The 27,328-nt window shown below is 43.5% G+C and overlaps 1 protein-coding gene across 1 annotated transcript in view; it reads right to left on the reverse strand.

Annotated features, from left to right (window-relative positions):
* TMEM201 (transmembrane protein 201) overlaps nt 1-26,207 on the reverse strand; it is a 29,038-nt gene extending 2,831 nt beyond the window's left edge. Inside the window, exons 1-8 of the mRNA XM_030185710.1 lie at nt 26,039-26,207; nt 24,967-25,084; nt 24,615-24,809; nt 14,471-14,647; nt 13,336-13,700; nt 10,338-10,541; nt 1,826-2,043; nt 196-267 (exon numbers count right to left, since the gene is read on the reverse strand). Coding sequence (XP_030041570.1) covers nt 196-267; nt 1,826-2,043; nt 10,338-10,541; nt 13,336-13,700; nt 14,471-14,647; nt 24,615-24,809; nt 24,967-25,084; nt 26,039-26,127 — 1,438 coding nt within the window. The 5' untranslated portion in view covers nt 26,128-26,207. The remainder of the gene's footprint in view (nt 1-195; nt 268-1,825; nt 2,044-10,337; nt 10,542-13,335; nt 13,701-14,470; nt 14,648-24,614; nt 24,810-24,966; nt 25,085-26,038) is intronic.
* Between the last annotated feature and the right edge of the window lie 1,121 nt (nt 26,208-27,328).

Here is a 27,328-nt window from a genome sequence, read left to right on the forward strand (position 1 = left end):
TAAAAGGTATTATTATAGCTAGACATGACCTGGAAAAACTCTTAACATACAACCAATATGTGCCTCTTGTAATTCTTTGCTTGCTAAGTACTACTACTCATTTCTATAGCGCTACTAGACCTATGCAGCGCTGTACACCTGGAGATTTTGGGAGTACATGTAGATTTTATCCCCCTACCCCTCATGGTAACTTACCTGAAGAATGTGAGCTTTTGTACTGTGAGGCCCGAGATGGTGGGCGACTCCCACTGAATAGATAACCAGAATCTAAAAGCAAAAACCCAATAGTGTTCAGTGTATACCCCAGACAAGGAACAAGGGCAATAAAACAGGCCCCAGTCCTTCATTAACAGGACTCAACTACTAGACATCCCAAGGCAGCTGTAGAGTGACAAGATAATTCTTAAGTATGAACAAGGATGTACTGCACAATGCTCTCTCCTTACTGTACCAAGGAACCGGCTTGTAGGATTTATTCTAGAAGACTAGGTCTCAAAACTGGCTTTAGCACTGCACCAGTTGTCAAATCGTATTAAAAAAATTATATATATATTACATACATACACACATATATACAACTACTAAACAAGTATACAAAGTATTCAAAGATCCCCCCCCCCCCCTCAAAAAAAAAAAAAAAAAATCAACTGCACAGAGAAACTACCAATGGCAGCAGCAGGGTCTGGACTCTTATGACCCTACACTACCTTCCCCTATGGATCCCATCCGAAGGGGCTGCACCAGTTATTCAGGCTCAGGATATCTGCAATGAGTATACATGAATACGTTTCCATACACTGCTTCTTACATAAGGGGAGGGGGGGTGGAAGAAGTTTCATGCATATTCACTGGATATCCTCACTGGCTGGTATTTGCAATAGATTTGAGAACCACTGCTCTAGAAAGGTTTTCATTAATTCTTGAAGGGTCCTTTCTAAAAAGGAGACTCAAAGTTCTTGCTCTATCAAGACAAATCACCAGAACCCTTTTGTGCAGCTCTGCTGAACCAGGCCCACTTGACCCCCCACCCCACAGATAAAATACACCAGATTGTTATGTAGCTCAGGTAAGCTGAATTTTTCTTATTTTTGTTACATTTGTACTCCGCGCTTTCCCACTCATGGCAGGCTCAATGCGGCAGGCAATGGAGGGTTAAGTGACTTGCCCAGAGTCACAAGGAGCTGCCTATGCCGGGAATCAAACTCAGTTCCCCAGGACCAAAGTCCACCCTAACCACTAGGCCACTCCTCCTCCTCCTGAATTTTTCTAATGTTTGCAGTTTAAGAGCTATAATTTTCATACATTCTAGTCCGGGGGTGGGGGTGGGGGGTGGGCGTGGCCAGGTCACATTAAGGCCAGAAGTTATTTTGAAGGTCGGTTTGTGCCTGGAATACATTTCTTATGTGCAGCATTGATCATGGTTAAGACTTACAGCAAATTTTGGCAGCACTATGCTCCCTATCATTATCAGGCACCTACCCGCACTTTGTCTTCAGACTTGGCTGCTCTGCAGTTTATCAGCAGCCACTACAGCTGAATCACTCCAACTTCAAGTAGATTTTATGCATAGCGGATATTTTCAGGGATGGCAATTCACATATTTTTCCTTTGGTTTACCCACAGTTGAACATGGCACAGTTGGGCTCAGAAGTGAAAATGAGCAGCATTGGGGTTGGCAACCTTTTTCAGATATTTTCACAAGGTTAACCAATACACAGAAGTACAAATGAGTGACCCCCGTTTGTGCAGCTTATGCTCCTTCTATCCAGTCCCATTCTACAATATACACTTATGGGTCATGTCTGACACCAAGCTGGTTTCTTACCTGTCCTGACTAGAGAAGGGCTAGTGCCAAGTGACAGTGCCCTACTCAGACGTCCTGGGAGAGATGATGGAGATACCCGGCGTGGGGAGCGGTAAAACTGCAGATTCGTCAGCTGCAAAATGTTGGGAGGTGTTGGAACAAAAGTCTGTGGTAATGTGGACAATGCAATGCCATTACCAGTAGCATTCTGAAACGGGGACAAGTCTCCAGAAAGATACCTGAGGGAAAAAAGAAATATTCAACAGCAGCCCCAGCTCTGCATGAAGCTATGGAGCTCATTACTTTAGAGCTGTGCTGGAATCAGTCAGTGGTCTCAAGTTCTTCAGTTTGCCACCAGATGCTAGAAAGAAGGTAGACCTGACCTTTCCCAGTCACATTCAACTTTAATTTCCATCCCACATACTCTGAAGGAAAATTCTAGAAATAGCTGCAGATTCTGGAAGCAGTCTCAATGGCTGGGCCAAGATAGACTAGCATCCTTTCCTATCTAGTGTGCTCAGTGTAGTACTTTCCTGATTAGAACTATGGAGTAACTCCTGAGCTGTCAAAGAAAAAAAATGTTTGGTCTTACCTGCTAATTTTCTTTCCTTGAATTCAACTAGACTAGTCCAGAACTGATCTGCTCTCTTCCCCAAGCAGCAGATGAGTGAGCTCATAGTTCATTAAGGCTCTATACTCCTATAATAGATCATAGATCCTAACCATCCCCAGACATCTAAGTTAACAGAAGGTGGTATCCATGTTCCACAGGAATAAGCCACCTCAAGAACAATCTCTAGAGACCTACATGATATGCTCCATATATACATTGAGATCCTGTCAGAGTGCTCAGTTGTATCAATGTGGAGGGTTTCTGGCCCATCTTGTTGGACTCTACCCAAGACAAGGCTATTCCCTTGATTGAATGGATGCCAAGTTCCACCGGAGGACCTTCAACAAAAATAAAAAAATAAAAAATTACCCTAGTTGCTACTTCACTCTTCTTGGCCTCTCCAAACAAATAATTTGAGCTATGAAACATGGACTTTCAAGTACCACAAATCACAAATGTGTTCTCTGTATGTCTAGGTGCCTAAAAATCTCCCAGTGCAAGGTATTACTGCCTGGTTAAGATGGAAGGGCAACATCTCTTTGGGGAAGAAAGGAGGGATAAGCCTGCTTCAAGAACTGTAAAAACAGTAAAAGGCTTGTAACTCCAACACCTGGTCTGGTTAAGTCTGATTAGTTCAAAAGGGCCTGCTGACAGTTCCTTCAGCATTAAATTGAAAGCCAACCATGGTACCAAGGGATACACTTGGGGCAGTAAGTGTGCAACCTTTACATACCCCCCCCCCCCCACCCCAATCTGGATGACCTCCTGAGATCCCTGCCAATCTATTGGGGAACCATGCCAGCACCATTACCTGAACCTTCAAGGAAGCTAATGAGTCTCATCAACCTTTCTTGCAAAAAGCCAAAATCTGGGCAACCAATGCCTGAAAGGGATTATCACCTCTGTTTACACCAGGTCTCCAAGCTAAGAAGGTAGACCATTTCATTATCTGAACCAAGGCTGAGATTGCTCCTTCCTCATAGTCCTTACACCTCAGGCATGACCTCTCAAGGCCATAAGAAGAAAAAAAAAAAAAAAAGGAAGTGGGTCATCCAGGACTATCAGCCCCTGAAGTAGAATGTCCTACTGCTTGGTAAGCCCTGATGTACTAGGAGCCAGATCAGTTATATGTACCAAGAATATTAGGTTCAAGTGGGCATCACCAAGACTACCAAGCCCAGATGAGAGGGACTACATTTTGTAATACTTGGCCCAGTATCAGCCAGGGCAGAAACACATGCAGGAGACCAGACTTAGGCCAGGGTTGGCGAAGGGCATCTAGACCCACTGACCTAAATACCTTCTGTCAACTGAAGAAACAAGGAGAGAGCCCTATCGGACTGACTGTTCACTTGTCCTTTAGATTGTAAGCTCTTTGAGCAGGGACTGTCCTTTATGTTAAATTGTACAGCGCTGCAGAAATGTTAAGTAGTAGTAGTAGTAATTTGGTGTACTGACTTGTTGCCATGAGCCCCCCAAACAATTGTGAATAAGGGTGAAGACTTGGGCCAAGAGCTTCCATTCCCCTGTATTCTAGGTCTATCTGCTCAAAGTCTGCATGGACATTCTGCACGTGTTATTTGACCTGAAGACAGCAACTATAGCCAAGATTCCATCCAACAGAGCAGAGAAGCCACTTCCTGAGCTACTGGGATGCTCTACTTATTGCCCAAGTTTCCAGCCAGTTGGGTGGCAAGGTTCTGGTGTGGATTTGGTTATTGGACAGAAACAGAGGGCAGAGTTAAATAGTCATTTCTCTCAATGGAGAAGGGTAAACAGTGGAGTGCTGCAGGGATCAGTACTATAAAATATTTACAAGTGATATGGACATGGATGAGTAAGGCGATTTATTTGCAGAGGACACAAAACTATTCATTAAAAACAGAAGTGGACTGATACTACAAGAAGACCTTAGGAAACTGGGCATCCAAATATAATGTGGTCAAATGGAAGGCAACAATATGGAAAGAATAATCCGAATCAGTTACCAGATGCTAGGGTCCACCTTGGTGGTCAGTAACCAAGAAAATATCTAGGTGTCGTAGATAATACACAAATTATCTGCTCAGTGTGCGGTGGCCAAAAATAGCAAACAGGATGCTAGCAATTATTAGCAAAGGGATGGTGAATAAGACTGAAAATACTATAATGCCTCCATCACTCCATGGTGTGACCACACCTCGAGTATTGCATTCAGTTCTGGTCACCATATCTCAAAGATATAGCGGAAGTAGAAAAGGTTCAAATAAAAGCGACCAAAATGATAAGGGGAACACCTCCTATATGAGGAAAGGCTAAAGAGGTAAGGGCTCTTCAGCTTGGAAAAGAGACAGATGAGGGGAGATATGATTTGAGGTCTACAAAATCCTGAGTGGTGTAGAACAAGTAGAAGTAAATCTATTTTTTTTTTACTCATTCCAAAAGTACAAAGACTAAGGGGACACTCAAGTTACATGGAAATACTTTTAAAACAAATAGGAGGAAATATTTTTTCACTCAACGAATAGTTAAACTAACTCTTTGCCAGATGATGCAGTAATAGCAGTCAACATACCTGGGTTTAAAAAAGGTTTGAACAAGTTCCTGGAGGAAAAGTCCATAGTCTGCTATTGAGATAGACATGAGGAAGCCACTGCTTGTCCCTGGGATCAGTAGCATGAATTTTGCCACGATTTGGATTTATGCCAGGTACTTGTGACCTGGCTTGGCCACTGTTCGAAGCATGATACTAGGCTAGATGGACCATTGCATATGGCTACTCTTTATGTTCTTATGAGCCACCTGTCCTAGACAAGAAGTTCCAAACTAGAAGACCTGCATCTGTCTGCTTACCACCCGCCATTCTGGAGCAGAAATTCATGCCACTTGTCAAGCTGTGGTCCTGAAGCCCACCATAGCATACTGGCGTGAGCCTCTGTCCACAGCAGATGTGTCTGGTACAACAGATCCCAAGTGGCCCAAACAGGAGAGAAGCAACATGTGAACAGAGGTCCCAGAACTAGATCCAAGATTGCCACTTTGGAATCCAAAACCTGAATGTAATTCCAGGTTTGAAGTGCCTTCTGATAAAGCAACTCAAAATTTGGTCTTACAACACCGCATCTCCTAAGATGATCAACCCTACTGTTTTGCAAGTTGAACTGAGCCCTCAAGCATTTCATGCACTGATATGGGTATCACTCTTCTCTCCTCCAGATTAATCATCCAACCTAGAGATTGCAGCAACTGGATCAACTGCATACTCCTAGTTGACTTTGAACAAGCCAATTGTCCATATAGGGGTGTGAACTGGGCAGTGCTTGTCAACTCAGTCCTTGAGGTACATTTAGTCCCATCAGGATATTCACAATGAATAAATGAGAGATTTACGTACCAAGAACTTTGCCCCACTAATTCTCCTGCTGGGGTAAGCACAGGGGAAAGGAGGAGCAGGCATGATGCCCATCCAAATCAAAGGAAGAGAACATGGAAGCTTTTCCTACAACTCCCCTTCTCCCTTCCTTGTCCGGCAAATGGCTTCAAAGCTGTACAAGCATTACTAGCTCCCTGAGGTTCCCCAGTGGGTTTGGCCCACTGACAGTTGGTTTGCCAGCCCTGACAAGCTATACAATCACGTCCAGTACTCCCCACAATAGGAGCACTGCTTTATTTGCTGCCGGGGGTGGGGGAAGAGAGGAGACATCACTTGGGAGTATGAAATCTGCTGTGCCTTTCTCCCCTGGCCTGGTTATTGGGGGGGGGGGGGGGGCTGTGGAGCCAAAACATACCTCTAGGTCCTATTACTGCTACCACAGGCACCTGTGCCACCAATGGTGACTGAGCAGGCCCTTCCACGATCTCTGGACTTCCCTGCTAGGCTGCTTCTAGTGCACCTGTACTTTAGGCCAGAGAAAGGTTGCCATTCCCCCCCCCCCCCCCCACCCCAAGTGCAACAGATGGCCTCCCTCCTGCCCTACCACAAATGATACCTGTGTGTTGCTCCCAGTGCTCTTGCCGAGAACATGCTCATGCCCCCAAGAACAGAGAAGGTATCCTGGCAGTAAGAGCTCCTTCCTGTCATCCACAATTACTGGTCTGGGAGAAGGAGCTAGAATACACTTTCACACCTGCATTAAAAAAAAGTAGACACCAAAACCTTCTTGGCCAATACGTCAGAAAGGGAAAGAGACATGGATGCCAAAATGTTCCCTGCACATAGATTCCACCACCTGGATCCAGAGCCCTCTTCTTGCTACACTAGGTGATCGGTTTTCCAAATGGACCTAGACACCACCTCATCATCTGCTAGAGAGGAAAGAAAAGAATTCTGGGCTGAGGGAGCTATATGGTGCTTTAATTGACAAGAGTTCACAGCTCAGTCTCCCTTCTGCTGGCTGGGGAGATGGCATCAGTTCTGGACTGGTCTGTTGGATGAAAAGGAAATGAAATTCCATCAGATCATGAGAAACACTGAGCTCTTATGGAAGATGTCAATCTTGTCCCTTTTAAGGCTGAAGTACAGGTTAAAGATTAGTCACTTACCTGCTGTAACAGACCTATAGAATAGGTGTACCTAAGTACAGCAGGTAAAGGGGCACAGCTTTTAAATGGCAGCATTAAAGTCCAAGGGAAAAAAAATCAGCTGAACACTCATTCTGCTACAGCCTGTGCCAATTCATCTGCTTCAAATACAAAAATCTTGGCAGCATGCTCTGGCCTGGTTAGGGAAATGCCAAGAGACTAGCCAGCAATAATTCCAGTACAGGTTCGAGCTACTAGCAAAAAAAAGTCACTCATTGTGATACTATGTGAACACAGAAGTTGATTTACAACTACCTCTAGTAGGCAGGACACTAGCCAAGTGAGCTCTGTGATATTACAGAAGTATATGTGGAAGGAATAACAGGAGTGCATAACACTAATATCCTATTTTCTCATTCCTGTCCCTGCTGGAAACCTCTACAGGCTTCTTTATGCTCTCAAAAGGTTTTTGTGCAGGCTGATTTCAGGATTTCAGTAGACAGGGAGAAAAAGAAATTGCTGCGCCCTTGGCAGGATGAGAGATAGGCAAGAGGTACTTCCCCTCCCCCCCCCCCCCCCCCCCCCCCCCCCCCCAACACACTTGGTTTTCATGCTGAGAGCCACATGGCACCTCTTCCCTTGTACTTGAAGCAACTGTCTGGAGGTCACTGGGATGCAGTTCAGTTAAAACAGAACCTTGAATAAAATTCTGTAACATTAAAGTGGCCAGGGATGATAGTCTGCCATATAGCGGTGCCCCCTTGTACCCCCAATTTACAAGAATACATGTATGAAAGCATTAAAAAAAAAAAGGGAACTGTGTAAAATAAACTGCATCTCACTGTGGTGAAATGAGGAACAGCACAGAGAAACAAAGGCTGCAAGACAGCACAAGCATGAAGACATTTACAGATCTTATGACAAAAACAAAAGCAAAAAAAAAAACCCCACACATGCCTTTTAACTCCCCTCCATCTTGTTAGCATTTCTCTTCCTATTCCGACTTCCACCTCTATGAGCAGTTTATTGGTCACTTATTACTGTATAGCAAGATTGGGCTCTATTAATTGAAATATATACCTTGACCAACTGTCCTACTGCACTCAAAGGAGAAAAATCATGAATGTGCACAGAGCAGGCAGGTGTTCTAAACCAGCCAAAAGGGCCGCACAGGGAACCCACCACCCCGCTTCGTTTGACTCGTTGTAGGTGCCAGTAGAAAATGAGCAGCAACAACTACAGTGAAGCACTGGACTAGAGACACATTCAAGACCTAGTACCATTTATTAAAAAAAAAAAAAGTTTGCTGCTGCCAGGTAGAGTAATTACAAAGCATAAAATCAATCCTAGCATCTAAACAGAAAAAAAAAAACCCAACAGCTTATGGTCAGGAGTACAAATGCACACAGCCGAGGAACAGAGTGCAGAGATACATACTTACACCCTCCAAGAGAGACACCCTGCTTGAGTTAGGCTTATGAGCAAGGACATAATGGGTCATTCAGATTTTTCAGGAGCATTTAAGACATTGTTCTCCCATCAGTCCTACACACACGCAAGCTGGTCTGATTTGCATAGTATCCACAATAATTATCATGCAAGATTTGTTTTCATAATGAATGCGAGAACGGCCATGTGCTGCCTCAATTATATGCAAGACAGTCCCAATGGGGACTGACCACTTACCATAAGACTGGTTGACTACATGGGCTGCTGGCTTGAAGATACCAGTTGAAGACTTTAAGGGTGCCATTGTAGAGAGAATCTGCTTAAGTTTCAGAATTAAAAAAAACCTACAATCTATTAAATGTAAATAGAGTAGGCCCCTCCCTCTTGCTGAACCCATTGAGAAAAAGCTCAATCTTAAGAGTAAGGGGAAGGACAGGGAAAGGACACCCCATGCACTGAAACCAAGATTCAGCCCTCCAAGAGCTTTCCAGGTCAGCTGTGCGATTACACATCTACTCTTTCCCTTACTGTGTCCAAGTATTTGACTACAGAGGCTCATTACAGCACATCCCAGGTCCTATTTACTTTACTTTTTAATGGTATAAAGAGGGGGTGCTTTATTAAAACATTTTAACTGGTACTAAGAGCTGCACATGAAAGTGCCCCCCAACAGCACCTGCAAGGGCCCCCTCAGCACTATACCAGCTACTCCTTCATATAGTGGAACTATTACTGTATAAATAATGCTGCTACATACAAGGTTATTACTGTATAAATAACTCTGCTACACACAAAGTAAAACACTTTAAAACTTGCGCCTAAGCAAGAATAAAGGTTAATTTATCAAGTCAAGACACCAATATTTTAAATAAAGTGTACCACCTTTCTCCTGCCCCTGTGGAAGGGTGTTCTTCAGGACTTGCAAAGCACAGGGAAAGGGAATGTTTATTAGATACCACCTAAAAAGCCCACCTGCAAACTGCCCAAAAGAACTCCGACCAGTGGGAACAAGAGCTAAATTTCAGGAAAAGATGTTATGTTAGTAGAAGGTTCCTGTACCAATTCAGGTGGAGACATGGGATACTGGTTGGCTGTCTTAAGCCCCCCCTACCCTGGGCTCCACAGAGGTGGGATCTAAACTTTATATCAGTTATGGACAGGCACTTGTACTGCCCTTTAGTTACTTAAAAAGAAAAAAACCCAAAAATAACTACTACTTAATCACACCGAGAGTTCAGATTGTGTTTCACAATTTGTCGTGAGGGAACATGCAGTTCTGCAGTGTTTAATAGCAAAAAAATGGTAGGGTTGGGGTACGGTCTTCATTCACCATCAGTGCTTCAGTTATTGACAGGTCCCTCTTACAGAGGTCCATCCCCTCACCCCCTATGGCTAATCAAGCAGGCTCAACTCCACTGGCTAAACAAAAAAGGGCCAAGGTGAGAATATAATACTCCTGGCTCACTCATATTGCTTGTTGCCAAATAAGACAATAACAAGAGGTTAGAGATTATTAGAATCCCTTTTCCCTCAGATAAAGGCCTTACAATCCCTTTGCCTGGAAACAGAATAGTGGGAAAAGAGAACAGCGACTACATCCAAGCTGGTCACACACACAATAAAAACAAGTCTGACCTCACTGCCACATACCTGCACCTATTAAATCCAAACCATTTCCCTTCCTTGATCCATTCTTGGAACAGTCAGTTTTGTTTACACCTGCCCTGATAGCAGCAGCACTGCAGAGCAGGAAACATTGAATAGGACAGATTGAGCATGAGCCCCTTTCAAAGAGATCAAAAGGCCCCTGCAGACCACCAGCTGATAGTGTGAAAAGTGAGCAGTTTTGAACATGGAGCAAGAAAACAAAATGCAGAAAACAGCACTTAAGGACAGAAGCAGCTAAATACAAGAGTTCAAGCACCATTTGCACTGATTTTTCTGTCCCAGGATCACTGCTTGGGCTCTGACCTTCGGGGCCGGTACCTCTGCTGGCTCAATGATTTCCGAGTGGCAATGGCTGCTGTGAAGCCCACCAAGCAGCAGAGTGATGTGGCACTAAATTTCACGGTGTCCATCCAGGCAGGGACATCTGTCCTCAGGTACCGCTCAGTCAGGTGTAGGCCCATAACTAGCACCCAGAGCCCAGAGGCAAAAGCATCAATTCTACGCAATCTGGAACAAAAAAAGTGGAGAGATGGGATTTTAAGTACTTCAAAAGACAACTGTTAGCATCTCAGCTCTGCGGAATTAGGTCCACCACACTGCTGCAGAAAAAGGTTCCCCCCTCCCCCGAGGGCCTCGTGTCATCTCAAATCAGATTCAAAATATTAAACCCCTTTTATACTTATGCTGATATGGTATAGTTGGAAAGGTGGCCTAAGGTGGCCTATTTAATGGCAAATAGACACTCCCCCCCCCCCAAAAAAAAAAAAGAAAAGAAAAGAAAAAACAAACAAACACACAGCCCCATACAGTATAAACCTCCTGCATAGGGAAATAGCAAAAACGCTCCATTATACAGCATACAGAGGGCCAAACAGATTCCATATTAAACACCCCAGGAATCATGTTACTAACGCCAGAAGAATTTAACCCTATTCACATTATTTTACTTGAAAGCATATACTGGCTACCAAATGTCTGGAAGAAGCCATATGTGTACTGCTTTTTTTTTTTTGGGGGGGGGGGGAGGGGGGGAGAAAGCCAGTACTCCCCCCTCCCCAAATGTTCCTGGTGATTTGGCTGCCTACACCTTACCCCCTAATTAAGCAGAAAAACTAAAATCAATGGAATAAAATCAATGCATAGAACTCTATGTCCTCTCAGTCACAGGTAACAGGTTCCACCACATTGGCAGGAAGTTCCCTAACTGGAAGTATGTTTTTCAAAAGTGAGCAATAAATCTACTTCCTCTGGTTACAGTGAGCTCAGCCTGAATACAAGAACCACCACCTCAAGTCCCACCTTCAGTCTGGTAGTCTCGGAGGAGGAACATCTCCTAAAGGAGATCATCCTGGTGAAGTAGGAAGTAATCCTGTAGCCAGGACATGCCAACCAGGGGAAGGAATGCATCCTCACACTGAGGATGCGTCTCTAGGGGCTTGCCCAGGAGGGAAGGGTAGACAGCAATTGCGAAACAAAACTCCCAAATACCCTGAGCTTCATAAAAGCTGCCAGCGGACATTCACCAAAATCACCACTTGTTCAACTGGGGTAGTCTCTGCAGATAATTTAGGAGCATCCATGACGAACCACTTCAGAAAGCTACAGTTAGCTTATTTAATACTGAAGAACTAAGGCTATATGGTACTGATAAAGGCAAAGCTCTCCTCATCACTTCCATCTCCATCTGCTGGTTGGTGGGCATAAGCACACACACACACGACAGGTTTCCTTAGCATCCTTGCCAGAGCAATTTTAGCTTTTGTCAAACCACAAAATTGAGAAAATTGTTATATTAAAAAAAGCGTCCCCTTGAATGCAAAACAGGATTTGGGCTAGGTTTTCTTGCACAGTTTCCTTCTTACCACCCTACCATACAGGCCAAAATCTGTGGAATGCTTGGAATATTGTCATATGAACATTTTGACCAGTCTTGGCCATAGAAGCTCAATAGATCTTTTCAAAGTTGCCACTTGCCTCATCTGCCAGATCAGTCTACTCCTTGCTTTAGATATTGTTTGGAAGGACAGCCTGATCTAAGCACTCTTGGTAGCACAATTCATCTTCCACTTAACTGTCCTGACCATGTTACAAGAGGTATTACAAGTCTTTTGCACTTTTTTTTTTTTTTTTTTAATATCCATCCTCTAATTTGTACTTAAAAAAAAAAAAAACTTTCCCAGTTCCTTTGTGCTCATGGTTGGGTAGTACACCAAGGCAAACAGGTGCGGCCAATTCAATTGTTTGTACTTTTTAAAGGCAAGGCAAGTGATTACTTCTATAGCAATCCTTCATATTTTTTTTTTGGGTGGGGGGAGGAGGAGAGAAGAGCTCTAATTCCATATTTTGTCTACTTCATTTGGCTGGGGGTGGTGGGGAAGAGGACGACATGTGATACATAACACTACTGTTTTAATGCATTTTACTTTCAGGTTATAAAGCAACAAGAACGTTTTGGAAGGCAGGGAGTGCAGACTTGGCTACTTTAAAACAATGTAATATATATATATATATATAGGGGTCAGAATTACCACTCTTCCAATCTTCTACAGCAAACGTCTCCAACCTTTTTCGTGTAAAGGGCTGCAAAATGGACATGAGAAAGCTCCAGAGGATACCAAAAGCATTTTAGACTTACACATATAATTGTAAATACTAAATTTTGACTCTATAAGGATATATTTAAAATATCACTATTTTGGCTTGTTAACAGGTTACAAAAACCATAAATGAGACTTACTATTAATCTTCACCATCCCACGAGTCCAAAGGAAAGAAATTATTTTGATCCTTAATAGTGCTCTGGATATAAGGAAAAGGTGGTACAGGGGGGTTCTTACAAATGTAAGCTCATATTTATACTGGGCTTCCTCAGAGTGCTCAGTGGTAAACAAGAGGTTAGTATAGCACAGCAAACTGGGGCGAGAGTCCATCAGTCCTTCGGAGACCACCGTTTGTGAATTTTGTGGGCAAAAATGTTCTCTGACGTTGGCCACCACGACATGAATTTGTAGTCAAGTTGATAGGAGCTGCTCCCATGGACACATCTGTGTTTGCCAAGGATGGCATTTTCAAATCTTTATGCTTAATACTTCACAAATCAGAACAGAAACAATGTTTGCTCACCTGATGGATGCAGCTGTTCAGGGCTGAGCTGGATAGGAGGGCCACATGTTGGGAGACCATTGTTCTAAACAGTTTACACCTAGCACTATGCAGCATGCTAAACAGACACCCCTCCCCTCCCCCCCCCCCCCCCCCCCCCCCCCCCCCCCACAAGGAATGGAATTTTGTTCACACCTACCTGACTCGTCCAGCCAGCAACATAGCCAACAAGCAGGCCAGTAGCCCCAGGCATATGACCCCCATCTGGTGGTTCTGTCCATAGGTCCAGGCAGTTCTCAAGTTGTTTGCTACCTCTTCTGGTAAGAGATGCAGTAAGTTCTGCCAGCAAGACATACTTAGAGCATCACTGTCAGTGTTCACAGTTTTTGTTTCAGAGTTATTAACAGACAGAATGGACGAGAGTGAAAAAGGCATCAGAAAAGCAGATAATGGATTTCCTGATCCAGACAGCATCATAGCAACCAGGACTGCACAACTGAGAAAAGCCAGAATTCGCAGCAGTATCACCCGAGCAGGAGTGGTCAGGGTGGGAGAACAGAAACTCTGCAACAAAAAAAAAACAAAAAAAAAAATGAAAGACCAATGTCCCCAGCAAGAATTCTACAGAAGCACCTCTTCAATGCACCTGCCATTCTCTGCTTCTACTTTTCCATTTGCTAAAGATCATACCCTGTATGCAAGTGACTGCTGCTACTTGTGCAAGATTCTCAGCAGGGTGGCTGACACTGCCTTTGCTAGCCATCTTTACTCCCCCCCCCCCCCCCCCCCAGATCAAGCCAGGTGCTCATTTACCAAACCACAAGTGGATGGATATTGAGGTGGCTAGAGACAGAAATCCCAGAGTGACTTGAACTCAGATCATGGGCACAGTAGGCAAGTGAACTACTGAGCACACCATGAGGTCTCATTTATTAGTACTAATAAATATAGAAGAAGATTTAGCTAGCCACAACTAGGATGCCAATCGCAATTTAACACTATACAACACATCTATAATTAGGTTTTAGCTCAAACAGTAACATTTCAAAGAAAGCCACTCCATTTGCAAATGTTAATACAATCCTTTCCATAATACCATGACAGCTGCCCCATGAACTGTAATTTTCTAAATTGAGTTGAAGTAACATGAAACACTATACAATGTAGATAAGTATTCGGGTACAATGAAGTCCCTATCGAAAGACCTTACAGTTCACATAGGTACCAAAGACAATCTGCCCAAGGTTATAAGACTTTACAGGAAAAGTGAGACCGTGAATCCTTGCTCCTAATCACTAGACTTCACAGTAGCCACTCATTGCTTTGAAGTTTACCTGGCTATAGCTCTTGTCTGTCTCACGACGTTTGAGCTGGTGGCTGAGCAGCAGGGCTCGCAACTGCCGGTTTTGGTGTTTGATATAATACTCCACAGCAGCTTGGCATGGGCGGCAAAGTTTGTATGTCTGTTCTAGATGATGTTTATAAAGCTCAATTTCCTCCTCATACCGAGCCTGTAAAGAAAACAAGACCCTCCAGAGTTTAAACAAGTAGTAAACTAAGCCAGCCATGACTATAACCACCCCCCCCCCAAGAAAAAAAATAAATCCTCCAAACTATGAAAGGCAGACAGTAGCAAAAATCTTTCAGCTTCCAGGAAAATTGATTTCTCCCTTATTCAGCATGTTCCTACAGATATAGCCAACAGTAATACCAAGAAGCAGTCTGACAGTTCACCATCCACTACAGATTTCTATATTGCAGTGCTTCCCAAACTTTTCCAGTGACCCCAGGAGTTGAAAATTTACATGACTTCAATACTAACCCAATGGAAATTACTTCTCACAAAAGCAGCACATGCATTGTTTAAAACTCACGTTACTGAAATTTTAAGATGTAACTTATGTCCCAGGCACCGAGTATATAACAGCTTCTCAAACTCCTTCTTTAGTACAGCTGCTAAGTTATTGAGTAAGGAATAGGATGCTTTTTTGATGTGAGCTGTCAGCTGTCAGGGTATGAGGGCATCTACAACTGGTGAGTAGGAATCTCTTATGTATATGTGTGCGTAGGGGGAGGTAAGAGTGGATTTAGCAGCGAGATCACACACAAAAAAAAAAAAAAACCCACAACCCACTAGGGTTCTTCTAACATTTAAAGGCCAAGGACCAGTCCCTGAGGCTATTACTGTTGATACCCTCTGCCTGAACTTCACTTGAACAGGTAAGCAGCATTTCCTCCCTAGAAAAGGTAATGTAGGTACATTTGGTGAGTCCGTTTTGGTCGTGTTTGTTGATGGCCTGAAGACTGACAGGGATGGTGGTTATGCATCATTCATTGTGCAAAAATGACTGCATAAGAGTGCTCGATTAAAGACTATTTCCTGGCCTGTTGAACAATTCAGGCAGTGGCATAGTAGAAGACGGCAGAAAAAGACCTGCACGGTCCATCCAGTCTGCCCAACAAGATAAACTCACATGTGCTACTTTTTGTGTATACCTTACCTTGATTTGTACCTTTCCTTTTCAGGGCACAGACCGTATAAGTCTGCCCAGCACTATCCCCGCCGCCCAACCACCAGTCCTGCCTCCCACCACCGGCTCTGGCACAGACCATATAAGTCTGCCCAACACCATCCCTGCCTCCGGCTCTGTCACCCAATCTCGGCTATGTTACTATGTGGAAAGGGTGTTTGGAAGCTGGTTTAAATGGGTTATTGTATTATAGTACACAGTTCAGATGTACTATTTACAAGCCACAAAAGATTTATAGTGCTTGTCTGCAGATATTGGCTTGACTAGAATGCAACCGGGGGGGGGGGGGGGGGGGGGGGGAATGAATAACATACTTTTTTACCCTAGGTTATGTGTAAGGGGAATCAAAAGATCAGGGGGAAGGCCTGTAAGATCAACTGTTTTCAGTGCCATTTGGAAAAAAAAAAAAAACAAAGCCAGAAGCTTCAAGGTGAAGCTATAGGGAACAAGAGGAATGTAACTATAGTTTCTTAAAGATGGAACAAGGAAAAGGTTAGTATTAGTAGAGCAAAGTGTATGTGGAAGAAAGGGAACGCAGCAGATAGAGCAGGTTTCCACTTTATGGCTCCTCTGCTTCAGTGTCTATTTAGCATCCATGTCATCAAAATTCCTTTACACAACTCAGTCAAAATTCTCAGGGTCACTATAGACAACAATAAGTTCTCAACTAATTTCTAAAGTCATTTAGAAAACAAAACATTCTTACGCACTTCACCAAATACATGCTGTACATTATCTTCTTGATCGATCATTCATGCTTTAGTTATCTCAAGGCTTATCATTCCTTACTGCTTTCACCCTCTGTATGAACTGCAACTGCTACAGTCAGACAAAAGAAAAAGCCACCAGGGAAATGAATCAACTGAACAATCCAAGGACATCAAAACCAGAACCCTTGCATGTTGTGCTTGCTTCTTTGTGGAAGGTGTGGACCCCCCTTTGCACTGTTTTGGACAGCCATCTGTGCTGTCTCTTCACTCCCTAAGTGGAGACTACTCCCAAATCTCTGGTTTTAAGGTGAACATGGGGAAAAAAAATTGTATGTAGGAGAATGCTTTTTTGGATCTCTCCCTCTGGCTGTTATGTCATCACTAAAAATTGTTGAACCTAGCAGAGTATGGATCATTTCCAATCTCCCTGCCGGTATATAAGTATAAGTGCGTGTTGGAAAAAATGTTTATGTTACCTCAGCCCTTTGTTCATCAAGAAAATGTTTTGCTCACATCAACTCGGTCCTTAGAAGAAACATTGGTTGAGAAGGACTGCTTTGGAGGCAGGGGTTCAAAATAGCAGTTATTACCCCTAATGATAATCTCCCAATACTACCGATAGGTGTCATAGCTAATATTTGGAACTCTGGCAGCTATGGGGCAGGAGATGATCCACTCCCAACTCCATCCACTAGATTACCATAGACGTCTGTGGTTAAGTCCCAGGGGCATGTGGTTTCTAAGTGCCCAAGACACCTTTGTCTTCCTGAGAGAGTATGCAGTTAACATCTTATGTGCTGTCAGGGCCAGCCATACCTTCTCAGCCCAAGAACTGCCTGGATCCTACCTATACCAAGCAGCTGGCATAGGATTTGCCATGCTGGCTGGCTTTAGAATGCAATCGGTGTTCATTGTCGTTTACTTATTGCATCAGCAAAACAGAACGGTTTACATTGTAAAAACATACATTTAAAAACACAAAATACAAACTAAGAAATCCAGGGTTTGATAGGAAAGCACAAAACAGAAACATCCATACTGAAGTAAACAAATATCCCATTCATACTAAAAAAAAAAAAAAAACCCAAAAATTATAATGCTGCATTATGAAACTGAACATCCTTTATATTTTATTTTCCTTTGTCATGCGATGTTTTCAAACATACTCTGAAAAAAAATGTGTTTTAAAGGCTTTACCAAAGTATATGATTCTTTTAATCTAATCACATTTGGAAGACAGTTCCATAGTGTAAGGGATAAGAAAAAGAAAGCTGAAGCTCGCGTGGATTCCCATCTAGCCCTTAGGGGTGACAGAATTATTAATCTGTAATCTGTGACAGAAATGTAGGTGTCGGTGAGTACGGTATAGTGGAGATTTGCTAGATATGATGGGGTTGATAAATGTAGTGCTTTATATATCAAAATAAGGACCTTAAATTTTATTCTGAGGGAGATGTACACAACTACCGCACACTAACATCCAAGCTACCTGTTTAGCATGGTTTGCAAACATCCCCCTGAATGCTAAAATACTTTGGGTCATGTATTTAGACTGTTGGGGGGGGGGGGGGGGACCCAAGGGAGCAGTACAGTATAGGGTGTAAAGTTCTATTGTTCAATGCAAAGACCAAATCATGATCTAAGAGCAATTTTCTCACAATAAGGTAGGAAAACGAATAGAAAAAGGCAGAAGTCGGGATGATAGAAAACAGGAGAAAGGTAATTGTGCCTCTGTAGCACAGATTTTAAGTGGAATACTGTGTGCAATTCTTGACACAGTCTTCAAAAATAACCAGGCCATATGGACCAGCCTACCAGTGGAGATAGTGGAGACAAAGATGGCATCTGAATTCAAGAAGGAATGGGACAAATATAGAGGATCTGAGGAAAAGAAAGGCCTGTAAAGCGTACTAGTTGATGTGGATTATCAAGCTCAAACACCTTTTTCAGTTGTAGCTCAAGGTGAGTTACATTCAAGTATTTTCCTGTCCTTGGAGGATTTACAGTAATTCCATACAAGAAGCAATGAAGGGTTTTAAGTGTTCAAAACCACAAGTATCATCCAAGGATCTGAAGCCTAGATTCCATTTTCTGTTGGTCCCTAGGACAGGTTTGGAAAATCATGCCCTACATGATGTACACTACTTGTATGGGAGCTATAAATATGGCTACTAACCTTTATGTAAGGAGCGTATAAAAGCAAGAGAAAAAGGAAGCCAATATGGTTCTCTAAGTCATGAAATACAGAAAAAACTCAAGAGGAACACAGAGGAATACCAGATGAAACTGAAAGAAGCCAAGTGATGACAGAGGGTGGTGGTAAACGGAATCCACTCAGAGGAAACGAAGGTGAATAGCGGAGTGCCTCAGGGGTCAGTGCTGGGGCCAATACAGTTTAATACATTTGTAAGAGATATTGCTGAAGGGTTAGAAGGAACGTATGACAAAGATAGCCAATAGAGTGGTTAGCTTGGAGGAAGTAAGAATGATCAAGGGTCTGGCAGTTAAAATGTAATTAATTCAAATACAGGGGATAAACTGGAACAAATTTTATATTAACAAATATATTACTCCAGAACTCAAAACCATGCTGTATAAAGGATTTTTAATTATAAATCACTAAGATAATAAATTATCACCCCAAACACACAAACCTTTTATTCAGACCACATAATCCAGTACACCAAATAAACAAAGATCACAAAATATTAACAAATGAGTCCAATGTTAACTTATGGGCTACTTAAGAAGATAACCCAACTCCATTGAGTTACCATGTGACCAGATAACAGTGGTTTTCAAGACCTTATGTTTAATTTGGAGTTATATAGAGTGATATACAGAGTCCAGTTGCTTTACATGTTCAAGAGAAATACCCAATGAGTTGAAGGGATTATGTTGTGGTTACAGAATGACACATGGACCCGCAGTAACCGCGGGGATGGGGACAAACTTTGTCCCCATGCCACTTTCTGCTTTGAAGCCTGTAAGTGAACTGGACTGTTATTTGTATTTTTTGGAAAAACAAGCAAACATGATGGCCACAGCTAGCAAAATTTGCATAGGGGATTCTGTACAGCCTGCTACCAGCACATCTTCTAAGAAGACATCTTCTATTGCAGGAGGGACTGTGGAAGACAGGAGAGCTAGACTGAATCCTGAGATTGTTGACTTCTTATTCATCCACAGATTTAAAAATCATAACAGTGCTTCATAGGGCATATAAAATAGGTTGTATTTTGTACCCCTGGACATTTTAACAGGGTGGATTAGGATTTCTTGGGGTAGTAGAAGGGTTTCTTATAGCTACTCATTGTTATTATTGTTTTCTATCTATAATTTACACACAACAGTTGCACAGCATATTGTTCCTTTTTATACTTTAATGAAAAGATTTAAATATAAAATCTAAGTGTTCAAGGCTTCTGCAGATGAAAACAGAGCCCACGGGGATGCGGCGGTTACGGAGATGGAGACTAGGCTTGCAGGGACGGAGACAAATTTTTCCCCCCGTGTCATTCTAGATTTGTGGTGATTTCAGCATACTATGGGGCTCATTTTCAAACCACTCAGATTTACAAAGTTCCATAGGTTTATAAGTCTAAGTGCTTTGAAAATAAACCCAGGGCCACTGAGGGGGGGGGGGGGGGGGGGGGGGGGGGGCAAAATTCCCCAGGCCTCCAAGGGAGGCCTAGCACCGGGGTCTCTCCCTCTCTTGCTCCTAAGGCCACCGGTGCTGCAGTCCCCAGTCTCCACCTGCCTACCCTCAGCTCCCTCGACAGCCCCATTCTGTCTGCCAACGGGCCCCCTGCATTAAAAAAACAAACAAAAAAAAAAAACCACACACCTCTAAAATTGGCAGCTCAGCACTTCGCGTCTGTGTGAAAGCAGATCACCTCGCACCTTCCCTCACTGTGTCTCACCCTCGTCTGATGTAACTTTCTATTTTCGCAAGGGAAGACCTGAGGAGATCTACTGCTTTCACACAGACGCAGGGAGCCCGGCAGATAGAAGGCAGCTGTTGAGGGAGCTGAGAGTAGGCAGGTGGAGACTGGGGCGCCAGCAGCCTGGGAGCAGGAGAGGGAGGCAACGGCAGTAGCGACTTTTTTTTTTTTGGGGGGGGGGGGTCTCACCCCAGGCCCGACTTAGTCTCTTGGTGGCCCTGAATACACCTCCATGTATCTTTTTACAAGGTTACCTCGATGGAGTTGGGTTATCTTTGTAATTAGCCCATAAGTTAACACTGGACTCTTGTTGTGATTTTGTTTATTATTTGTTGTACTGGATTATGTGATAGGAATGAAAGGTTTGAGTGTGGTTTTGAGTTCTGGAGTTAAAATTCAATGCCAAGAAGTGCAGAGTAATACACTTGGGGTGCACAAACACAAAAGAGATACCAGATAGGAGTAAGCTCGACTCAGGAGAGGGACCTGGGGGAGATGGTGTCCAAGGATCTGAAAGTGAAGAAACAAGGCAGTGGCCAGAAAGATGCTAGGCTGCATAGAGAGGTATAATCAGCAGAAGAAAGGAGGTGATGATGCCCCTTCTACAGTCATTAGTGAGGCCCCACAAGAATTGTGTTCCGTTTTGGAGGCTATATCTTGCTAAGGATATAAAAAGACTTGAAGTAGTGCAAAGAAAAGCTACAAAAATTATATGGGATTTGTGTTGCAAGACGTACAAGGAGAGACTGACCTGAACATGTATACCCTGGAGGAAAGGAGAAAGAGGGATGACGACATAGACGCTCAAGTATTTGAAAACTATTAATCCGCAAATTTTTCCAGCGGTAGGAAGGCAGTAGAACTAGAGGACATGAACTGAGTTTGAAGGGGGGGGGGGGCAGACTCAGGAACAACATCAGGAAGTCCCCCCCCCCAAGAGAGGGTGGTAGATACTTGGAATGCCATCCTGCAGGAGGTGGTGATGATAACTAACAGAATACAAAACTGAATGGGATAAACACAAAGGAACCCTGTTTAGAAGGAATGGATCCACAGTAGCTTAGCGGACATTGGGTGGCCAACACTGGTATCTGGGAAACAAAGCCAGTGTTGGACAGACTTCTACGGTCTGTGCCCTGAAAATGGTGAGGACAAATCAAGGTCTGGTATACATATAAAGTATCACACAGTGATTTCATCTTGTTGGACTGGTCTTTATCTGACATCATTCTATATTACTATATAAGAGATATACGTTTGGCAAAAGCACAAGCGGAAGAAAAAAATGGCTAGAAATGTGACAAGAACTTTTTCAGGTATATTAGTGAAAACAGGAAGACTAAAAATGGAATCGAGACTGAAAGAAGATGTGAACTACTATGTGGATAATGAGGAAGACAAATACTTCTGCTCTGTGTTCACGGAAGAAAATCCTGCAGAAGGACCACAATTGACTGGCAAAGGTACATATGAAAATGGAGCAGATATAGCATCATTCAAGGAAGAAAGTGTTTTTGAATAACTTGGAAAGTTGAAGGTGGACAAAGCCATGGGAGTGGACAAGATCCATCCCAAGATATTGAGGGAGCTCACAGGTTCTGGCAGATCCTCTTAAATATTTGTTTAATAAGTCCTTGGAGACAGGAGATGTTCGAGGGGATTGGAGAAGAGTGGATGTGGTCCCTCTTCACAAAAAAAGTAGTGTCAGAAGCTGGAAACTATAGGCCAGTAAGCCTCACTTTGGTTACTGAAAAAATAATGGAAGCGATGAAGGAAAGGACTGTGAATTTCCTAGAATCCAATAGGTTACAATATCTGAGACAACATGGTTTTAACAAAAGGTAAATCGTGCCAAACGAAATCCGATTGAATTCTTTGATTGGGTGACCAGAGAACTGGATCAATGACGTGCTGTAATCTACTTAGATTTTAGCAAAGCCTTCGACACGGTTTCGCACAGGAAGCTCTTGAATAAACTTGACAGGCTGAAGTTGGGACCCAAAGTGGTGAACTGGATTAGGAACTAGTTGATGGACATACACCAGAGGGTGGTAGTTAATGGAATTCACTTGGAGCAAGGAAAGGTGAGTAGTGGAATGCCTCAAGGATCTGTGCTGGGACAGATCCTGTTCAATATATTTGTGAGTAATATTGCCAAAGGGTTAGAAGGTAAGGTTTGTCTTTTTGTGGATGATACCACCACTACTCCTACCACCATTTCTATAGCACTACTGGACGTATGCATCGCCGACAAAGAGTCCCTGCTCAAAAGAGCTTACAATTTTAAGTAGGACAAACAAGGGAAAAAGGAATTACAACGGTGGGAATGATAAAAATGGGTGTTGAACGAGTAAGGGTTAGGAATAATGACATCATAAAGGTGGGCTTTTAGCCTAGATTTGAAGACAGACTTGTAACAGAGCGGACACCACGGAGGGAGTGGAAAACATGAAAAAGACCTTTAGAAGTTAGAACGGTCTAATGTTTGGCAATTAAAATTCAATGCAAAGTGGTGTAAAAGTGATGTATACTTAGGGAGTAGAAATCCTAGGGAGATGTATACATTAGGCAGTGAGAGGTTGATAATGCAGATACAGGGAGAGGGATCTTGGGACAACAGTATCCGAGGATCTGAAAGCGAAGAAACAGTGTGACAAGGCAGTGGCCGTAGCCAGAAGGATGCTAGGGTGTATAGGGAGAGGTGTAACCAGCAGAAGAAAGGAATACTCCCACCTGGAGTATTGTGTTCAGTTTTGGAGGCCATATCTTACTAAAGGAGTAAGAAGATTTGAAGCAGTCCAGGGGAAGGTGAAAAAAATATGGAGCTTGTTCCAAAAGACATAAGAGACTGGAAAACCTGAATATGCATACTCTAGAGGAGATTAAGCAGGGGAGATATGATACGGATGTTTAACTTGCAAGGTATTAATATAGAAACAAGTATTTTACAGAGAAGGGAAAATGGTATACTAGAGAACATGAATTGAAGTTCCAGGGTGGTAAACTCAGGAGTAACATCAGAAAATTATTTTCACAGAGTAGTTGATGCCTGGAATGCCCTCCCCAAAGGAGGTGGAGGAGGGAAAAAAAAAAACTATGGTAGAATTCAAAAAGGCGTGGGATGAACACAGAAGATCTCTTAATTACAAAACTAATGGAAGAGTGGAGGAGTAGCCTAGTGGTTAGCGCAGCGGACTTTGATCCTGGGGAACTGGGTTCGATTCCCACTACAGCTCCTTGTGACTGTGGGCAAGCCACTTAACCCTCCATTGCCCCAGGTACAAAATAAGTACCTGTACATATGTAAACCGCTTTGAATGTAGTTGCAAAATACCACAGAAAAGTGGTATATCAAGTCCCATTTCCCTTTAAACATATATTTAAAAAAAAAAAAATTTAAAGGGTTGAATATTTGTTTGCATAACAAGTGGTGCTTAGGTGGCAACTCCGGCTGTAAGAATTAAGACCAGTGCTTGACTGACTTGTACTGTCCGAGTCCTGCATATAAGCAATCTGGGTGTAGGATGGGCTGGAGAGAGCTGACAGAAACTTTAGTAATTCTCTGCCTACATTCCTCCCCGTGAACTCCGCTCTCTGAACAAATCTCTCGTTGTCCCCCTTCTCCTCCACCGCTAACTCCAGACTTTGTTCCTTTTGTCTTGCGGCACCTTATGCCTGGAACCGTCTTCCTGAACCCATACATCTAGCTCCATCTCTACCCGTTTTTAAATATATGCTGAAAGCTCACCTTTTCACTATTGCCTTTCGCTCCTAACCGCTACTCATTTGCCCTCCTCCCTGTTCCTCTTTACCCTGTAATTTCCCTTGCCCGTCCGTTTTACCTAGATTGTAAGCTCTTTGAGCAGGGACCGTCTCTCTATGTCAAGTGTTCAGCGCTGCATGCGTCTGGTAGTGCTATATAAATGCTAGTAGTAGTAATTTGGAACATGAACACAGTGCTGGGCAGACTTATGGTCTGTGTCCCTAAAATGACAAGACTGATTCAGATAAGCTGGAGTGGGCTTTGATGGCAACTCCAGTAGTTGGAATACAAGGACAGAGCCTAGCAGACTTCTATGGTCTATGCCCAGAAACACCATGATCAAGTATATAATATCACATTCATTGTTGATTTAATATTGAATTGATAATGAATACGACTGTTGGGCAGACTAAATGGATTATTCAGGTCTTTACCTGCTTTCACTTACTATGTTACACTCCCAGACATACTGTACTTTGTTTTTCCTTAGTTTTATTTATCAGCCTTTAATGAAACAGAGCTGCACTCACCTCTTCTCGGGGCAGAAAGGATGCCAACTGTTTCACTTTGGTGCTCTGGTTGTTATTACATTTCTTACAAAGCAGGATTTGGCTGTTAACCCATTGCTGGGGTTTGGTGATATTACAGAAGCTTGTGCCCCCTGATGCCACATGGTTCAGATGTTCCATGTACTGGGCTGGGATTGGCTTATTATAATCACCATTCTGCAACAGAAGCATTAAATATGCAGTTATCACAGCTACTGTTACCAGTCATATAGCTACCCTCTCTACCAATATTTGGCCCACCACTTATGAATCCCTTACACCCCACTGGTCCCTGCCAGTAGGGGTGACAACAGCGCCACTAGTCACCTCTCACCTCTTGGAAGCCATTATACTGCTCACAGTTGGGGCAGTCCCAGCAGTTCCGGTTACCGTATGGCACTACTGTGTCTTGGTTACAGAACCAGCAGTTCACTCGTAGATAGGTTGGTTTCCTACCAAGCAGAAAAATGAAAGAATACACCAGTACAGGATGATCAAAAGGCACAACAAAACAGCTTATTTATTTATTACATTTGTACCCCACATTATCCCACCTATCTGCAGGCTCAATGTGGCTTACAGAGTGTTATGACATAGCATCACCAGAAGCATAACGTCTGAAAATTCTGGGTAAAACAAAAAAACAAAACAAAAAGGTAGGTAACATTTGACTATAAAGCATCACAAAAACAGGAACTTTAACAGCATGTGAATTCCCACCAACTGAGCTTCCAATGTTAAATGTTTAAAATTCCTTTTGTGTTAACCCCCCCCCCCCCCCCCCAAACAACAACACTATTGTACACAAGAGCCCTGGGCTCTTTTACTGTACACTTGAGAATCACAGCTGTCAAAGTGCATAATGAGAAACTCTAATGCTCCAAGAACAAAGCCAAGAAGAATAAGAACAACCAATAGAAAGGAAGAGCTAGACACGTGACAGCCAATCAGCGCGCTAGATCAGCAAATACTGATAGAAAGCCAGGGTCTCTGCCATCAAGTACCTCAACAATGGACAGAGCTACCGCATTTAACAGGCGAGCACAGCTGACCCAATTCAAGCAAGGCGCAACAACAACTAGACAAATTGCTCACCAAGACCCAACGGTAACAAGTCAAAAAATTTGAGCCACCATCGCTCCTACCCGATAGTATTCGGAAGCTTTCTCTACAACACGTGCGCTCTATAACCACCCTGGAACGCAGACTTTAACCATAAGGTTTCTCTGCACACTCGGGAACAAGCGGCCTGGGAACAGGAAATAGCCTGCACGCCACGCTGAAATCCAACCTGCCAGTCACAGTGTCCCGAGCTTGGGGAAAGAGGCAGCCCAAAAGGATAGAAATGGAAAGGAAAGCCGATCCTCGCATACGGGGAACATTCACCTCCCACTACCCGGACTCACCTCCGAGCCAGCCTATAGAAAAGAAGGCCGCCAGCGGTGGCGGTCAGACCAGCAGCTGTAGGCAGAAGAAGCGCGCTCACTCCCTCCATGCTGCACCGCAGCCCGAGCCCGCCGTCTTCCAGTCGGCGGCGCCCCTCAGCACGCGCTGCTCGAAAGCGGACCAATCTCCGCCGGGTTTTGTAAACTACACGCACCAGCCGCTCAGCCAATCACAGGCCGTGCTGCGTACGCGCGTGCAGAGAGACGGGGAGGAGAGAGAGAGAAAGCTGAGACTGGCGCGTGAAAGGTCGTTGTCGTGAGGGGGACTAAGGAGTCGAGTCGGGTCGAGCTAACAGCTGAGTCAGAGGCTGCAGGATTCGTGGGCGGCCGAAGCTCCGGGATCACGGAATGAATGACCCTCACACCCCCTCAATACACCTCATTCGTGTTCTTTTCTCACACGCTCACCGGAATCCTCATCCACCCCCCCCCCCCCCCTCACATTCAACATTCCCTTTTTACTTCCCCCACTAGTGCGTCCAGGTGCGGACTCACCCTTAGCACCCGTCTCAGTAGAGGAGTGTGGTAGCCTTGTTAGTCCACTCTTAAGGTTATCAATAGAAATCAAAGAAAATAAGATGATACCTTTTTTATTGGACATAACTTAAAATAACATAATAACATAACATAATAAAAAAGGTATCATCTTATTTTCTTTTCCATGTTTTATTTTCTTTGATTTCTATTGACACCCGTCTCAGGAAACCACGGAATCTTAACACCCAAATCCTCCCACCCCTACCCACAAAATCACTCCACCCTTCCTTGCTTAAGGATACGGAATTCTCTGTCCAGGGATGTGCAATGACCTTCATTCAACCCCCATGTCACAGGCTGCAGGATCCCCTGCGAATATAGTCTCATATCTACCTTCCATTGTCCCGAGCTGTGCACGCCCTTTCAAACAAGCAACCTCATCCCCCCTCTCACCTCCCTACATCTTTCCCAGTGGTGTGAGCCATGGGAATCTGCTTCCTGATCAGTCACTCACATCTTCCCGCCAGAGTCTAATGAGTGATAAATAGCACAGATGAGTAATATATTTTAACATAAATTGAGCAGACTCGTATCCATGGAGGTTAACTGTGTTTAGCACCCAAACATGTTCAAAGATTAAAGTTCATAAGGCTTTTATTACATTGAGTTTGTAGTCCCGTTTACATGACGTGTATAATAGATCTTCCTCTATCAAATTCAACAGTGCCTGACGCTCTGGAAATGCTGGTGTATATAGAAAGACCTGCATTCCGT

This window comes from Microcaecilia unicolor, chromosome 13, assembly GCF_901765095.1.
Source record: "Microcaecilia unicolor chromosome 13, aMicUni1.1, whole genome shotgun sequence".
In the NCBI taxonomy this organism is placed as follows: domain Eukaryota; kingdom Metazoa; phylum Chordata; class Amphibia; order Gymnophiona; family Siphonopidae; genus Microcaecilia; species Microcaecilia unicolor.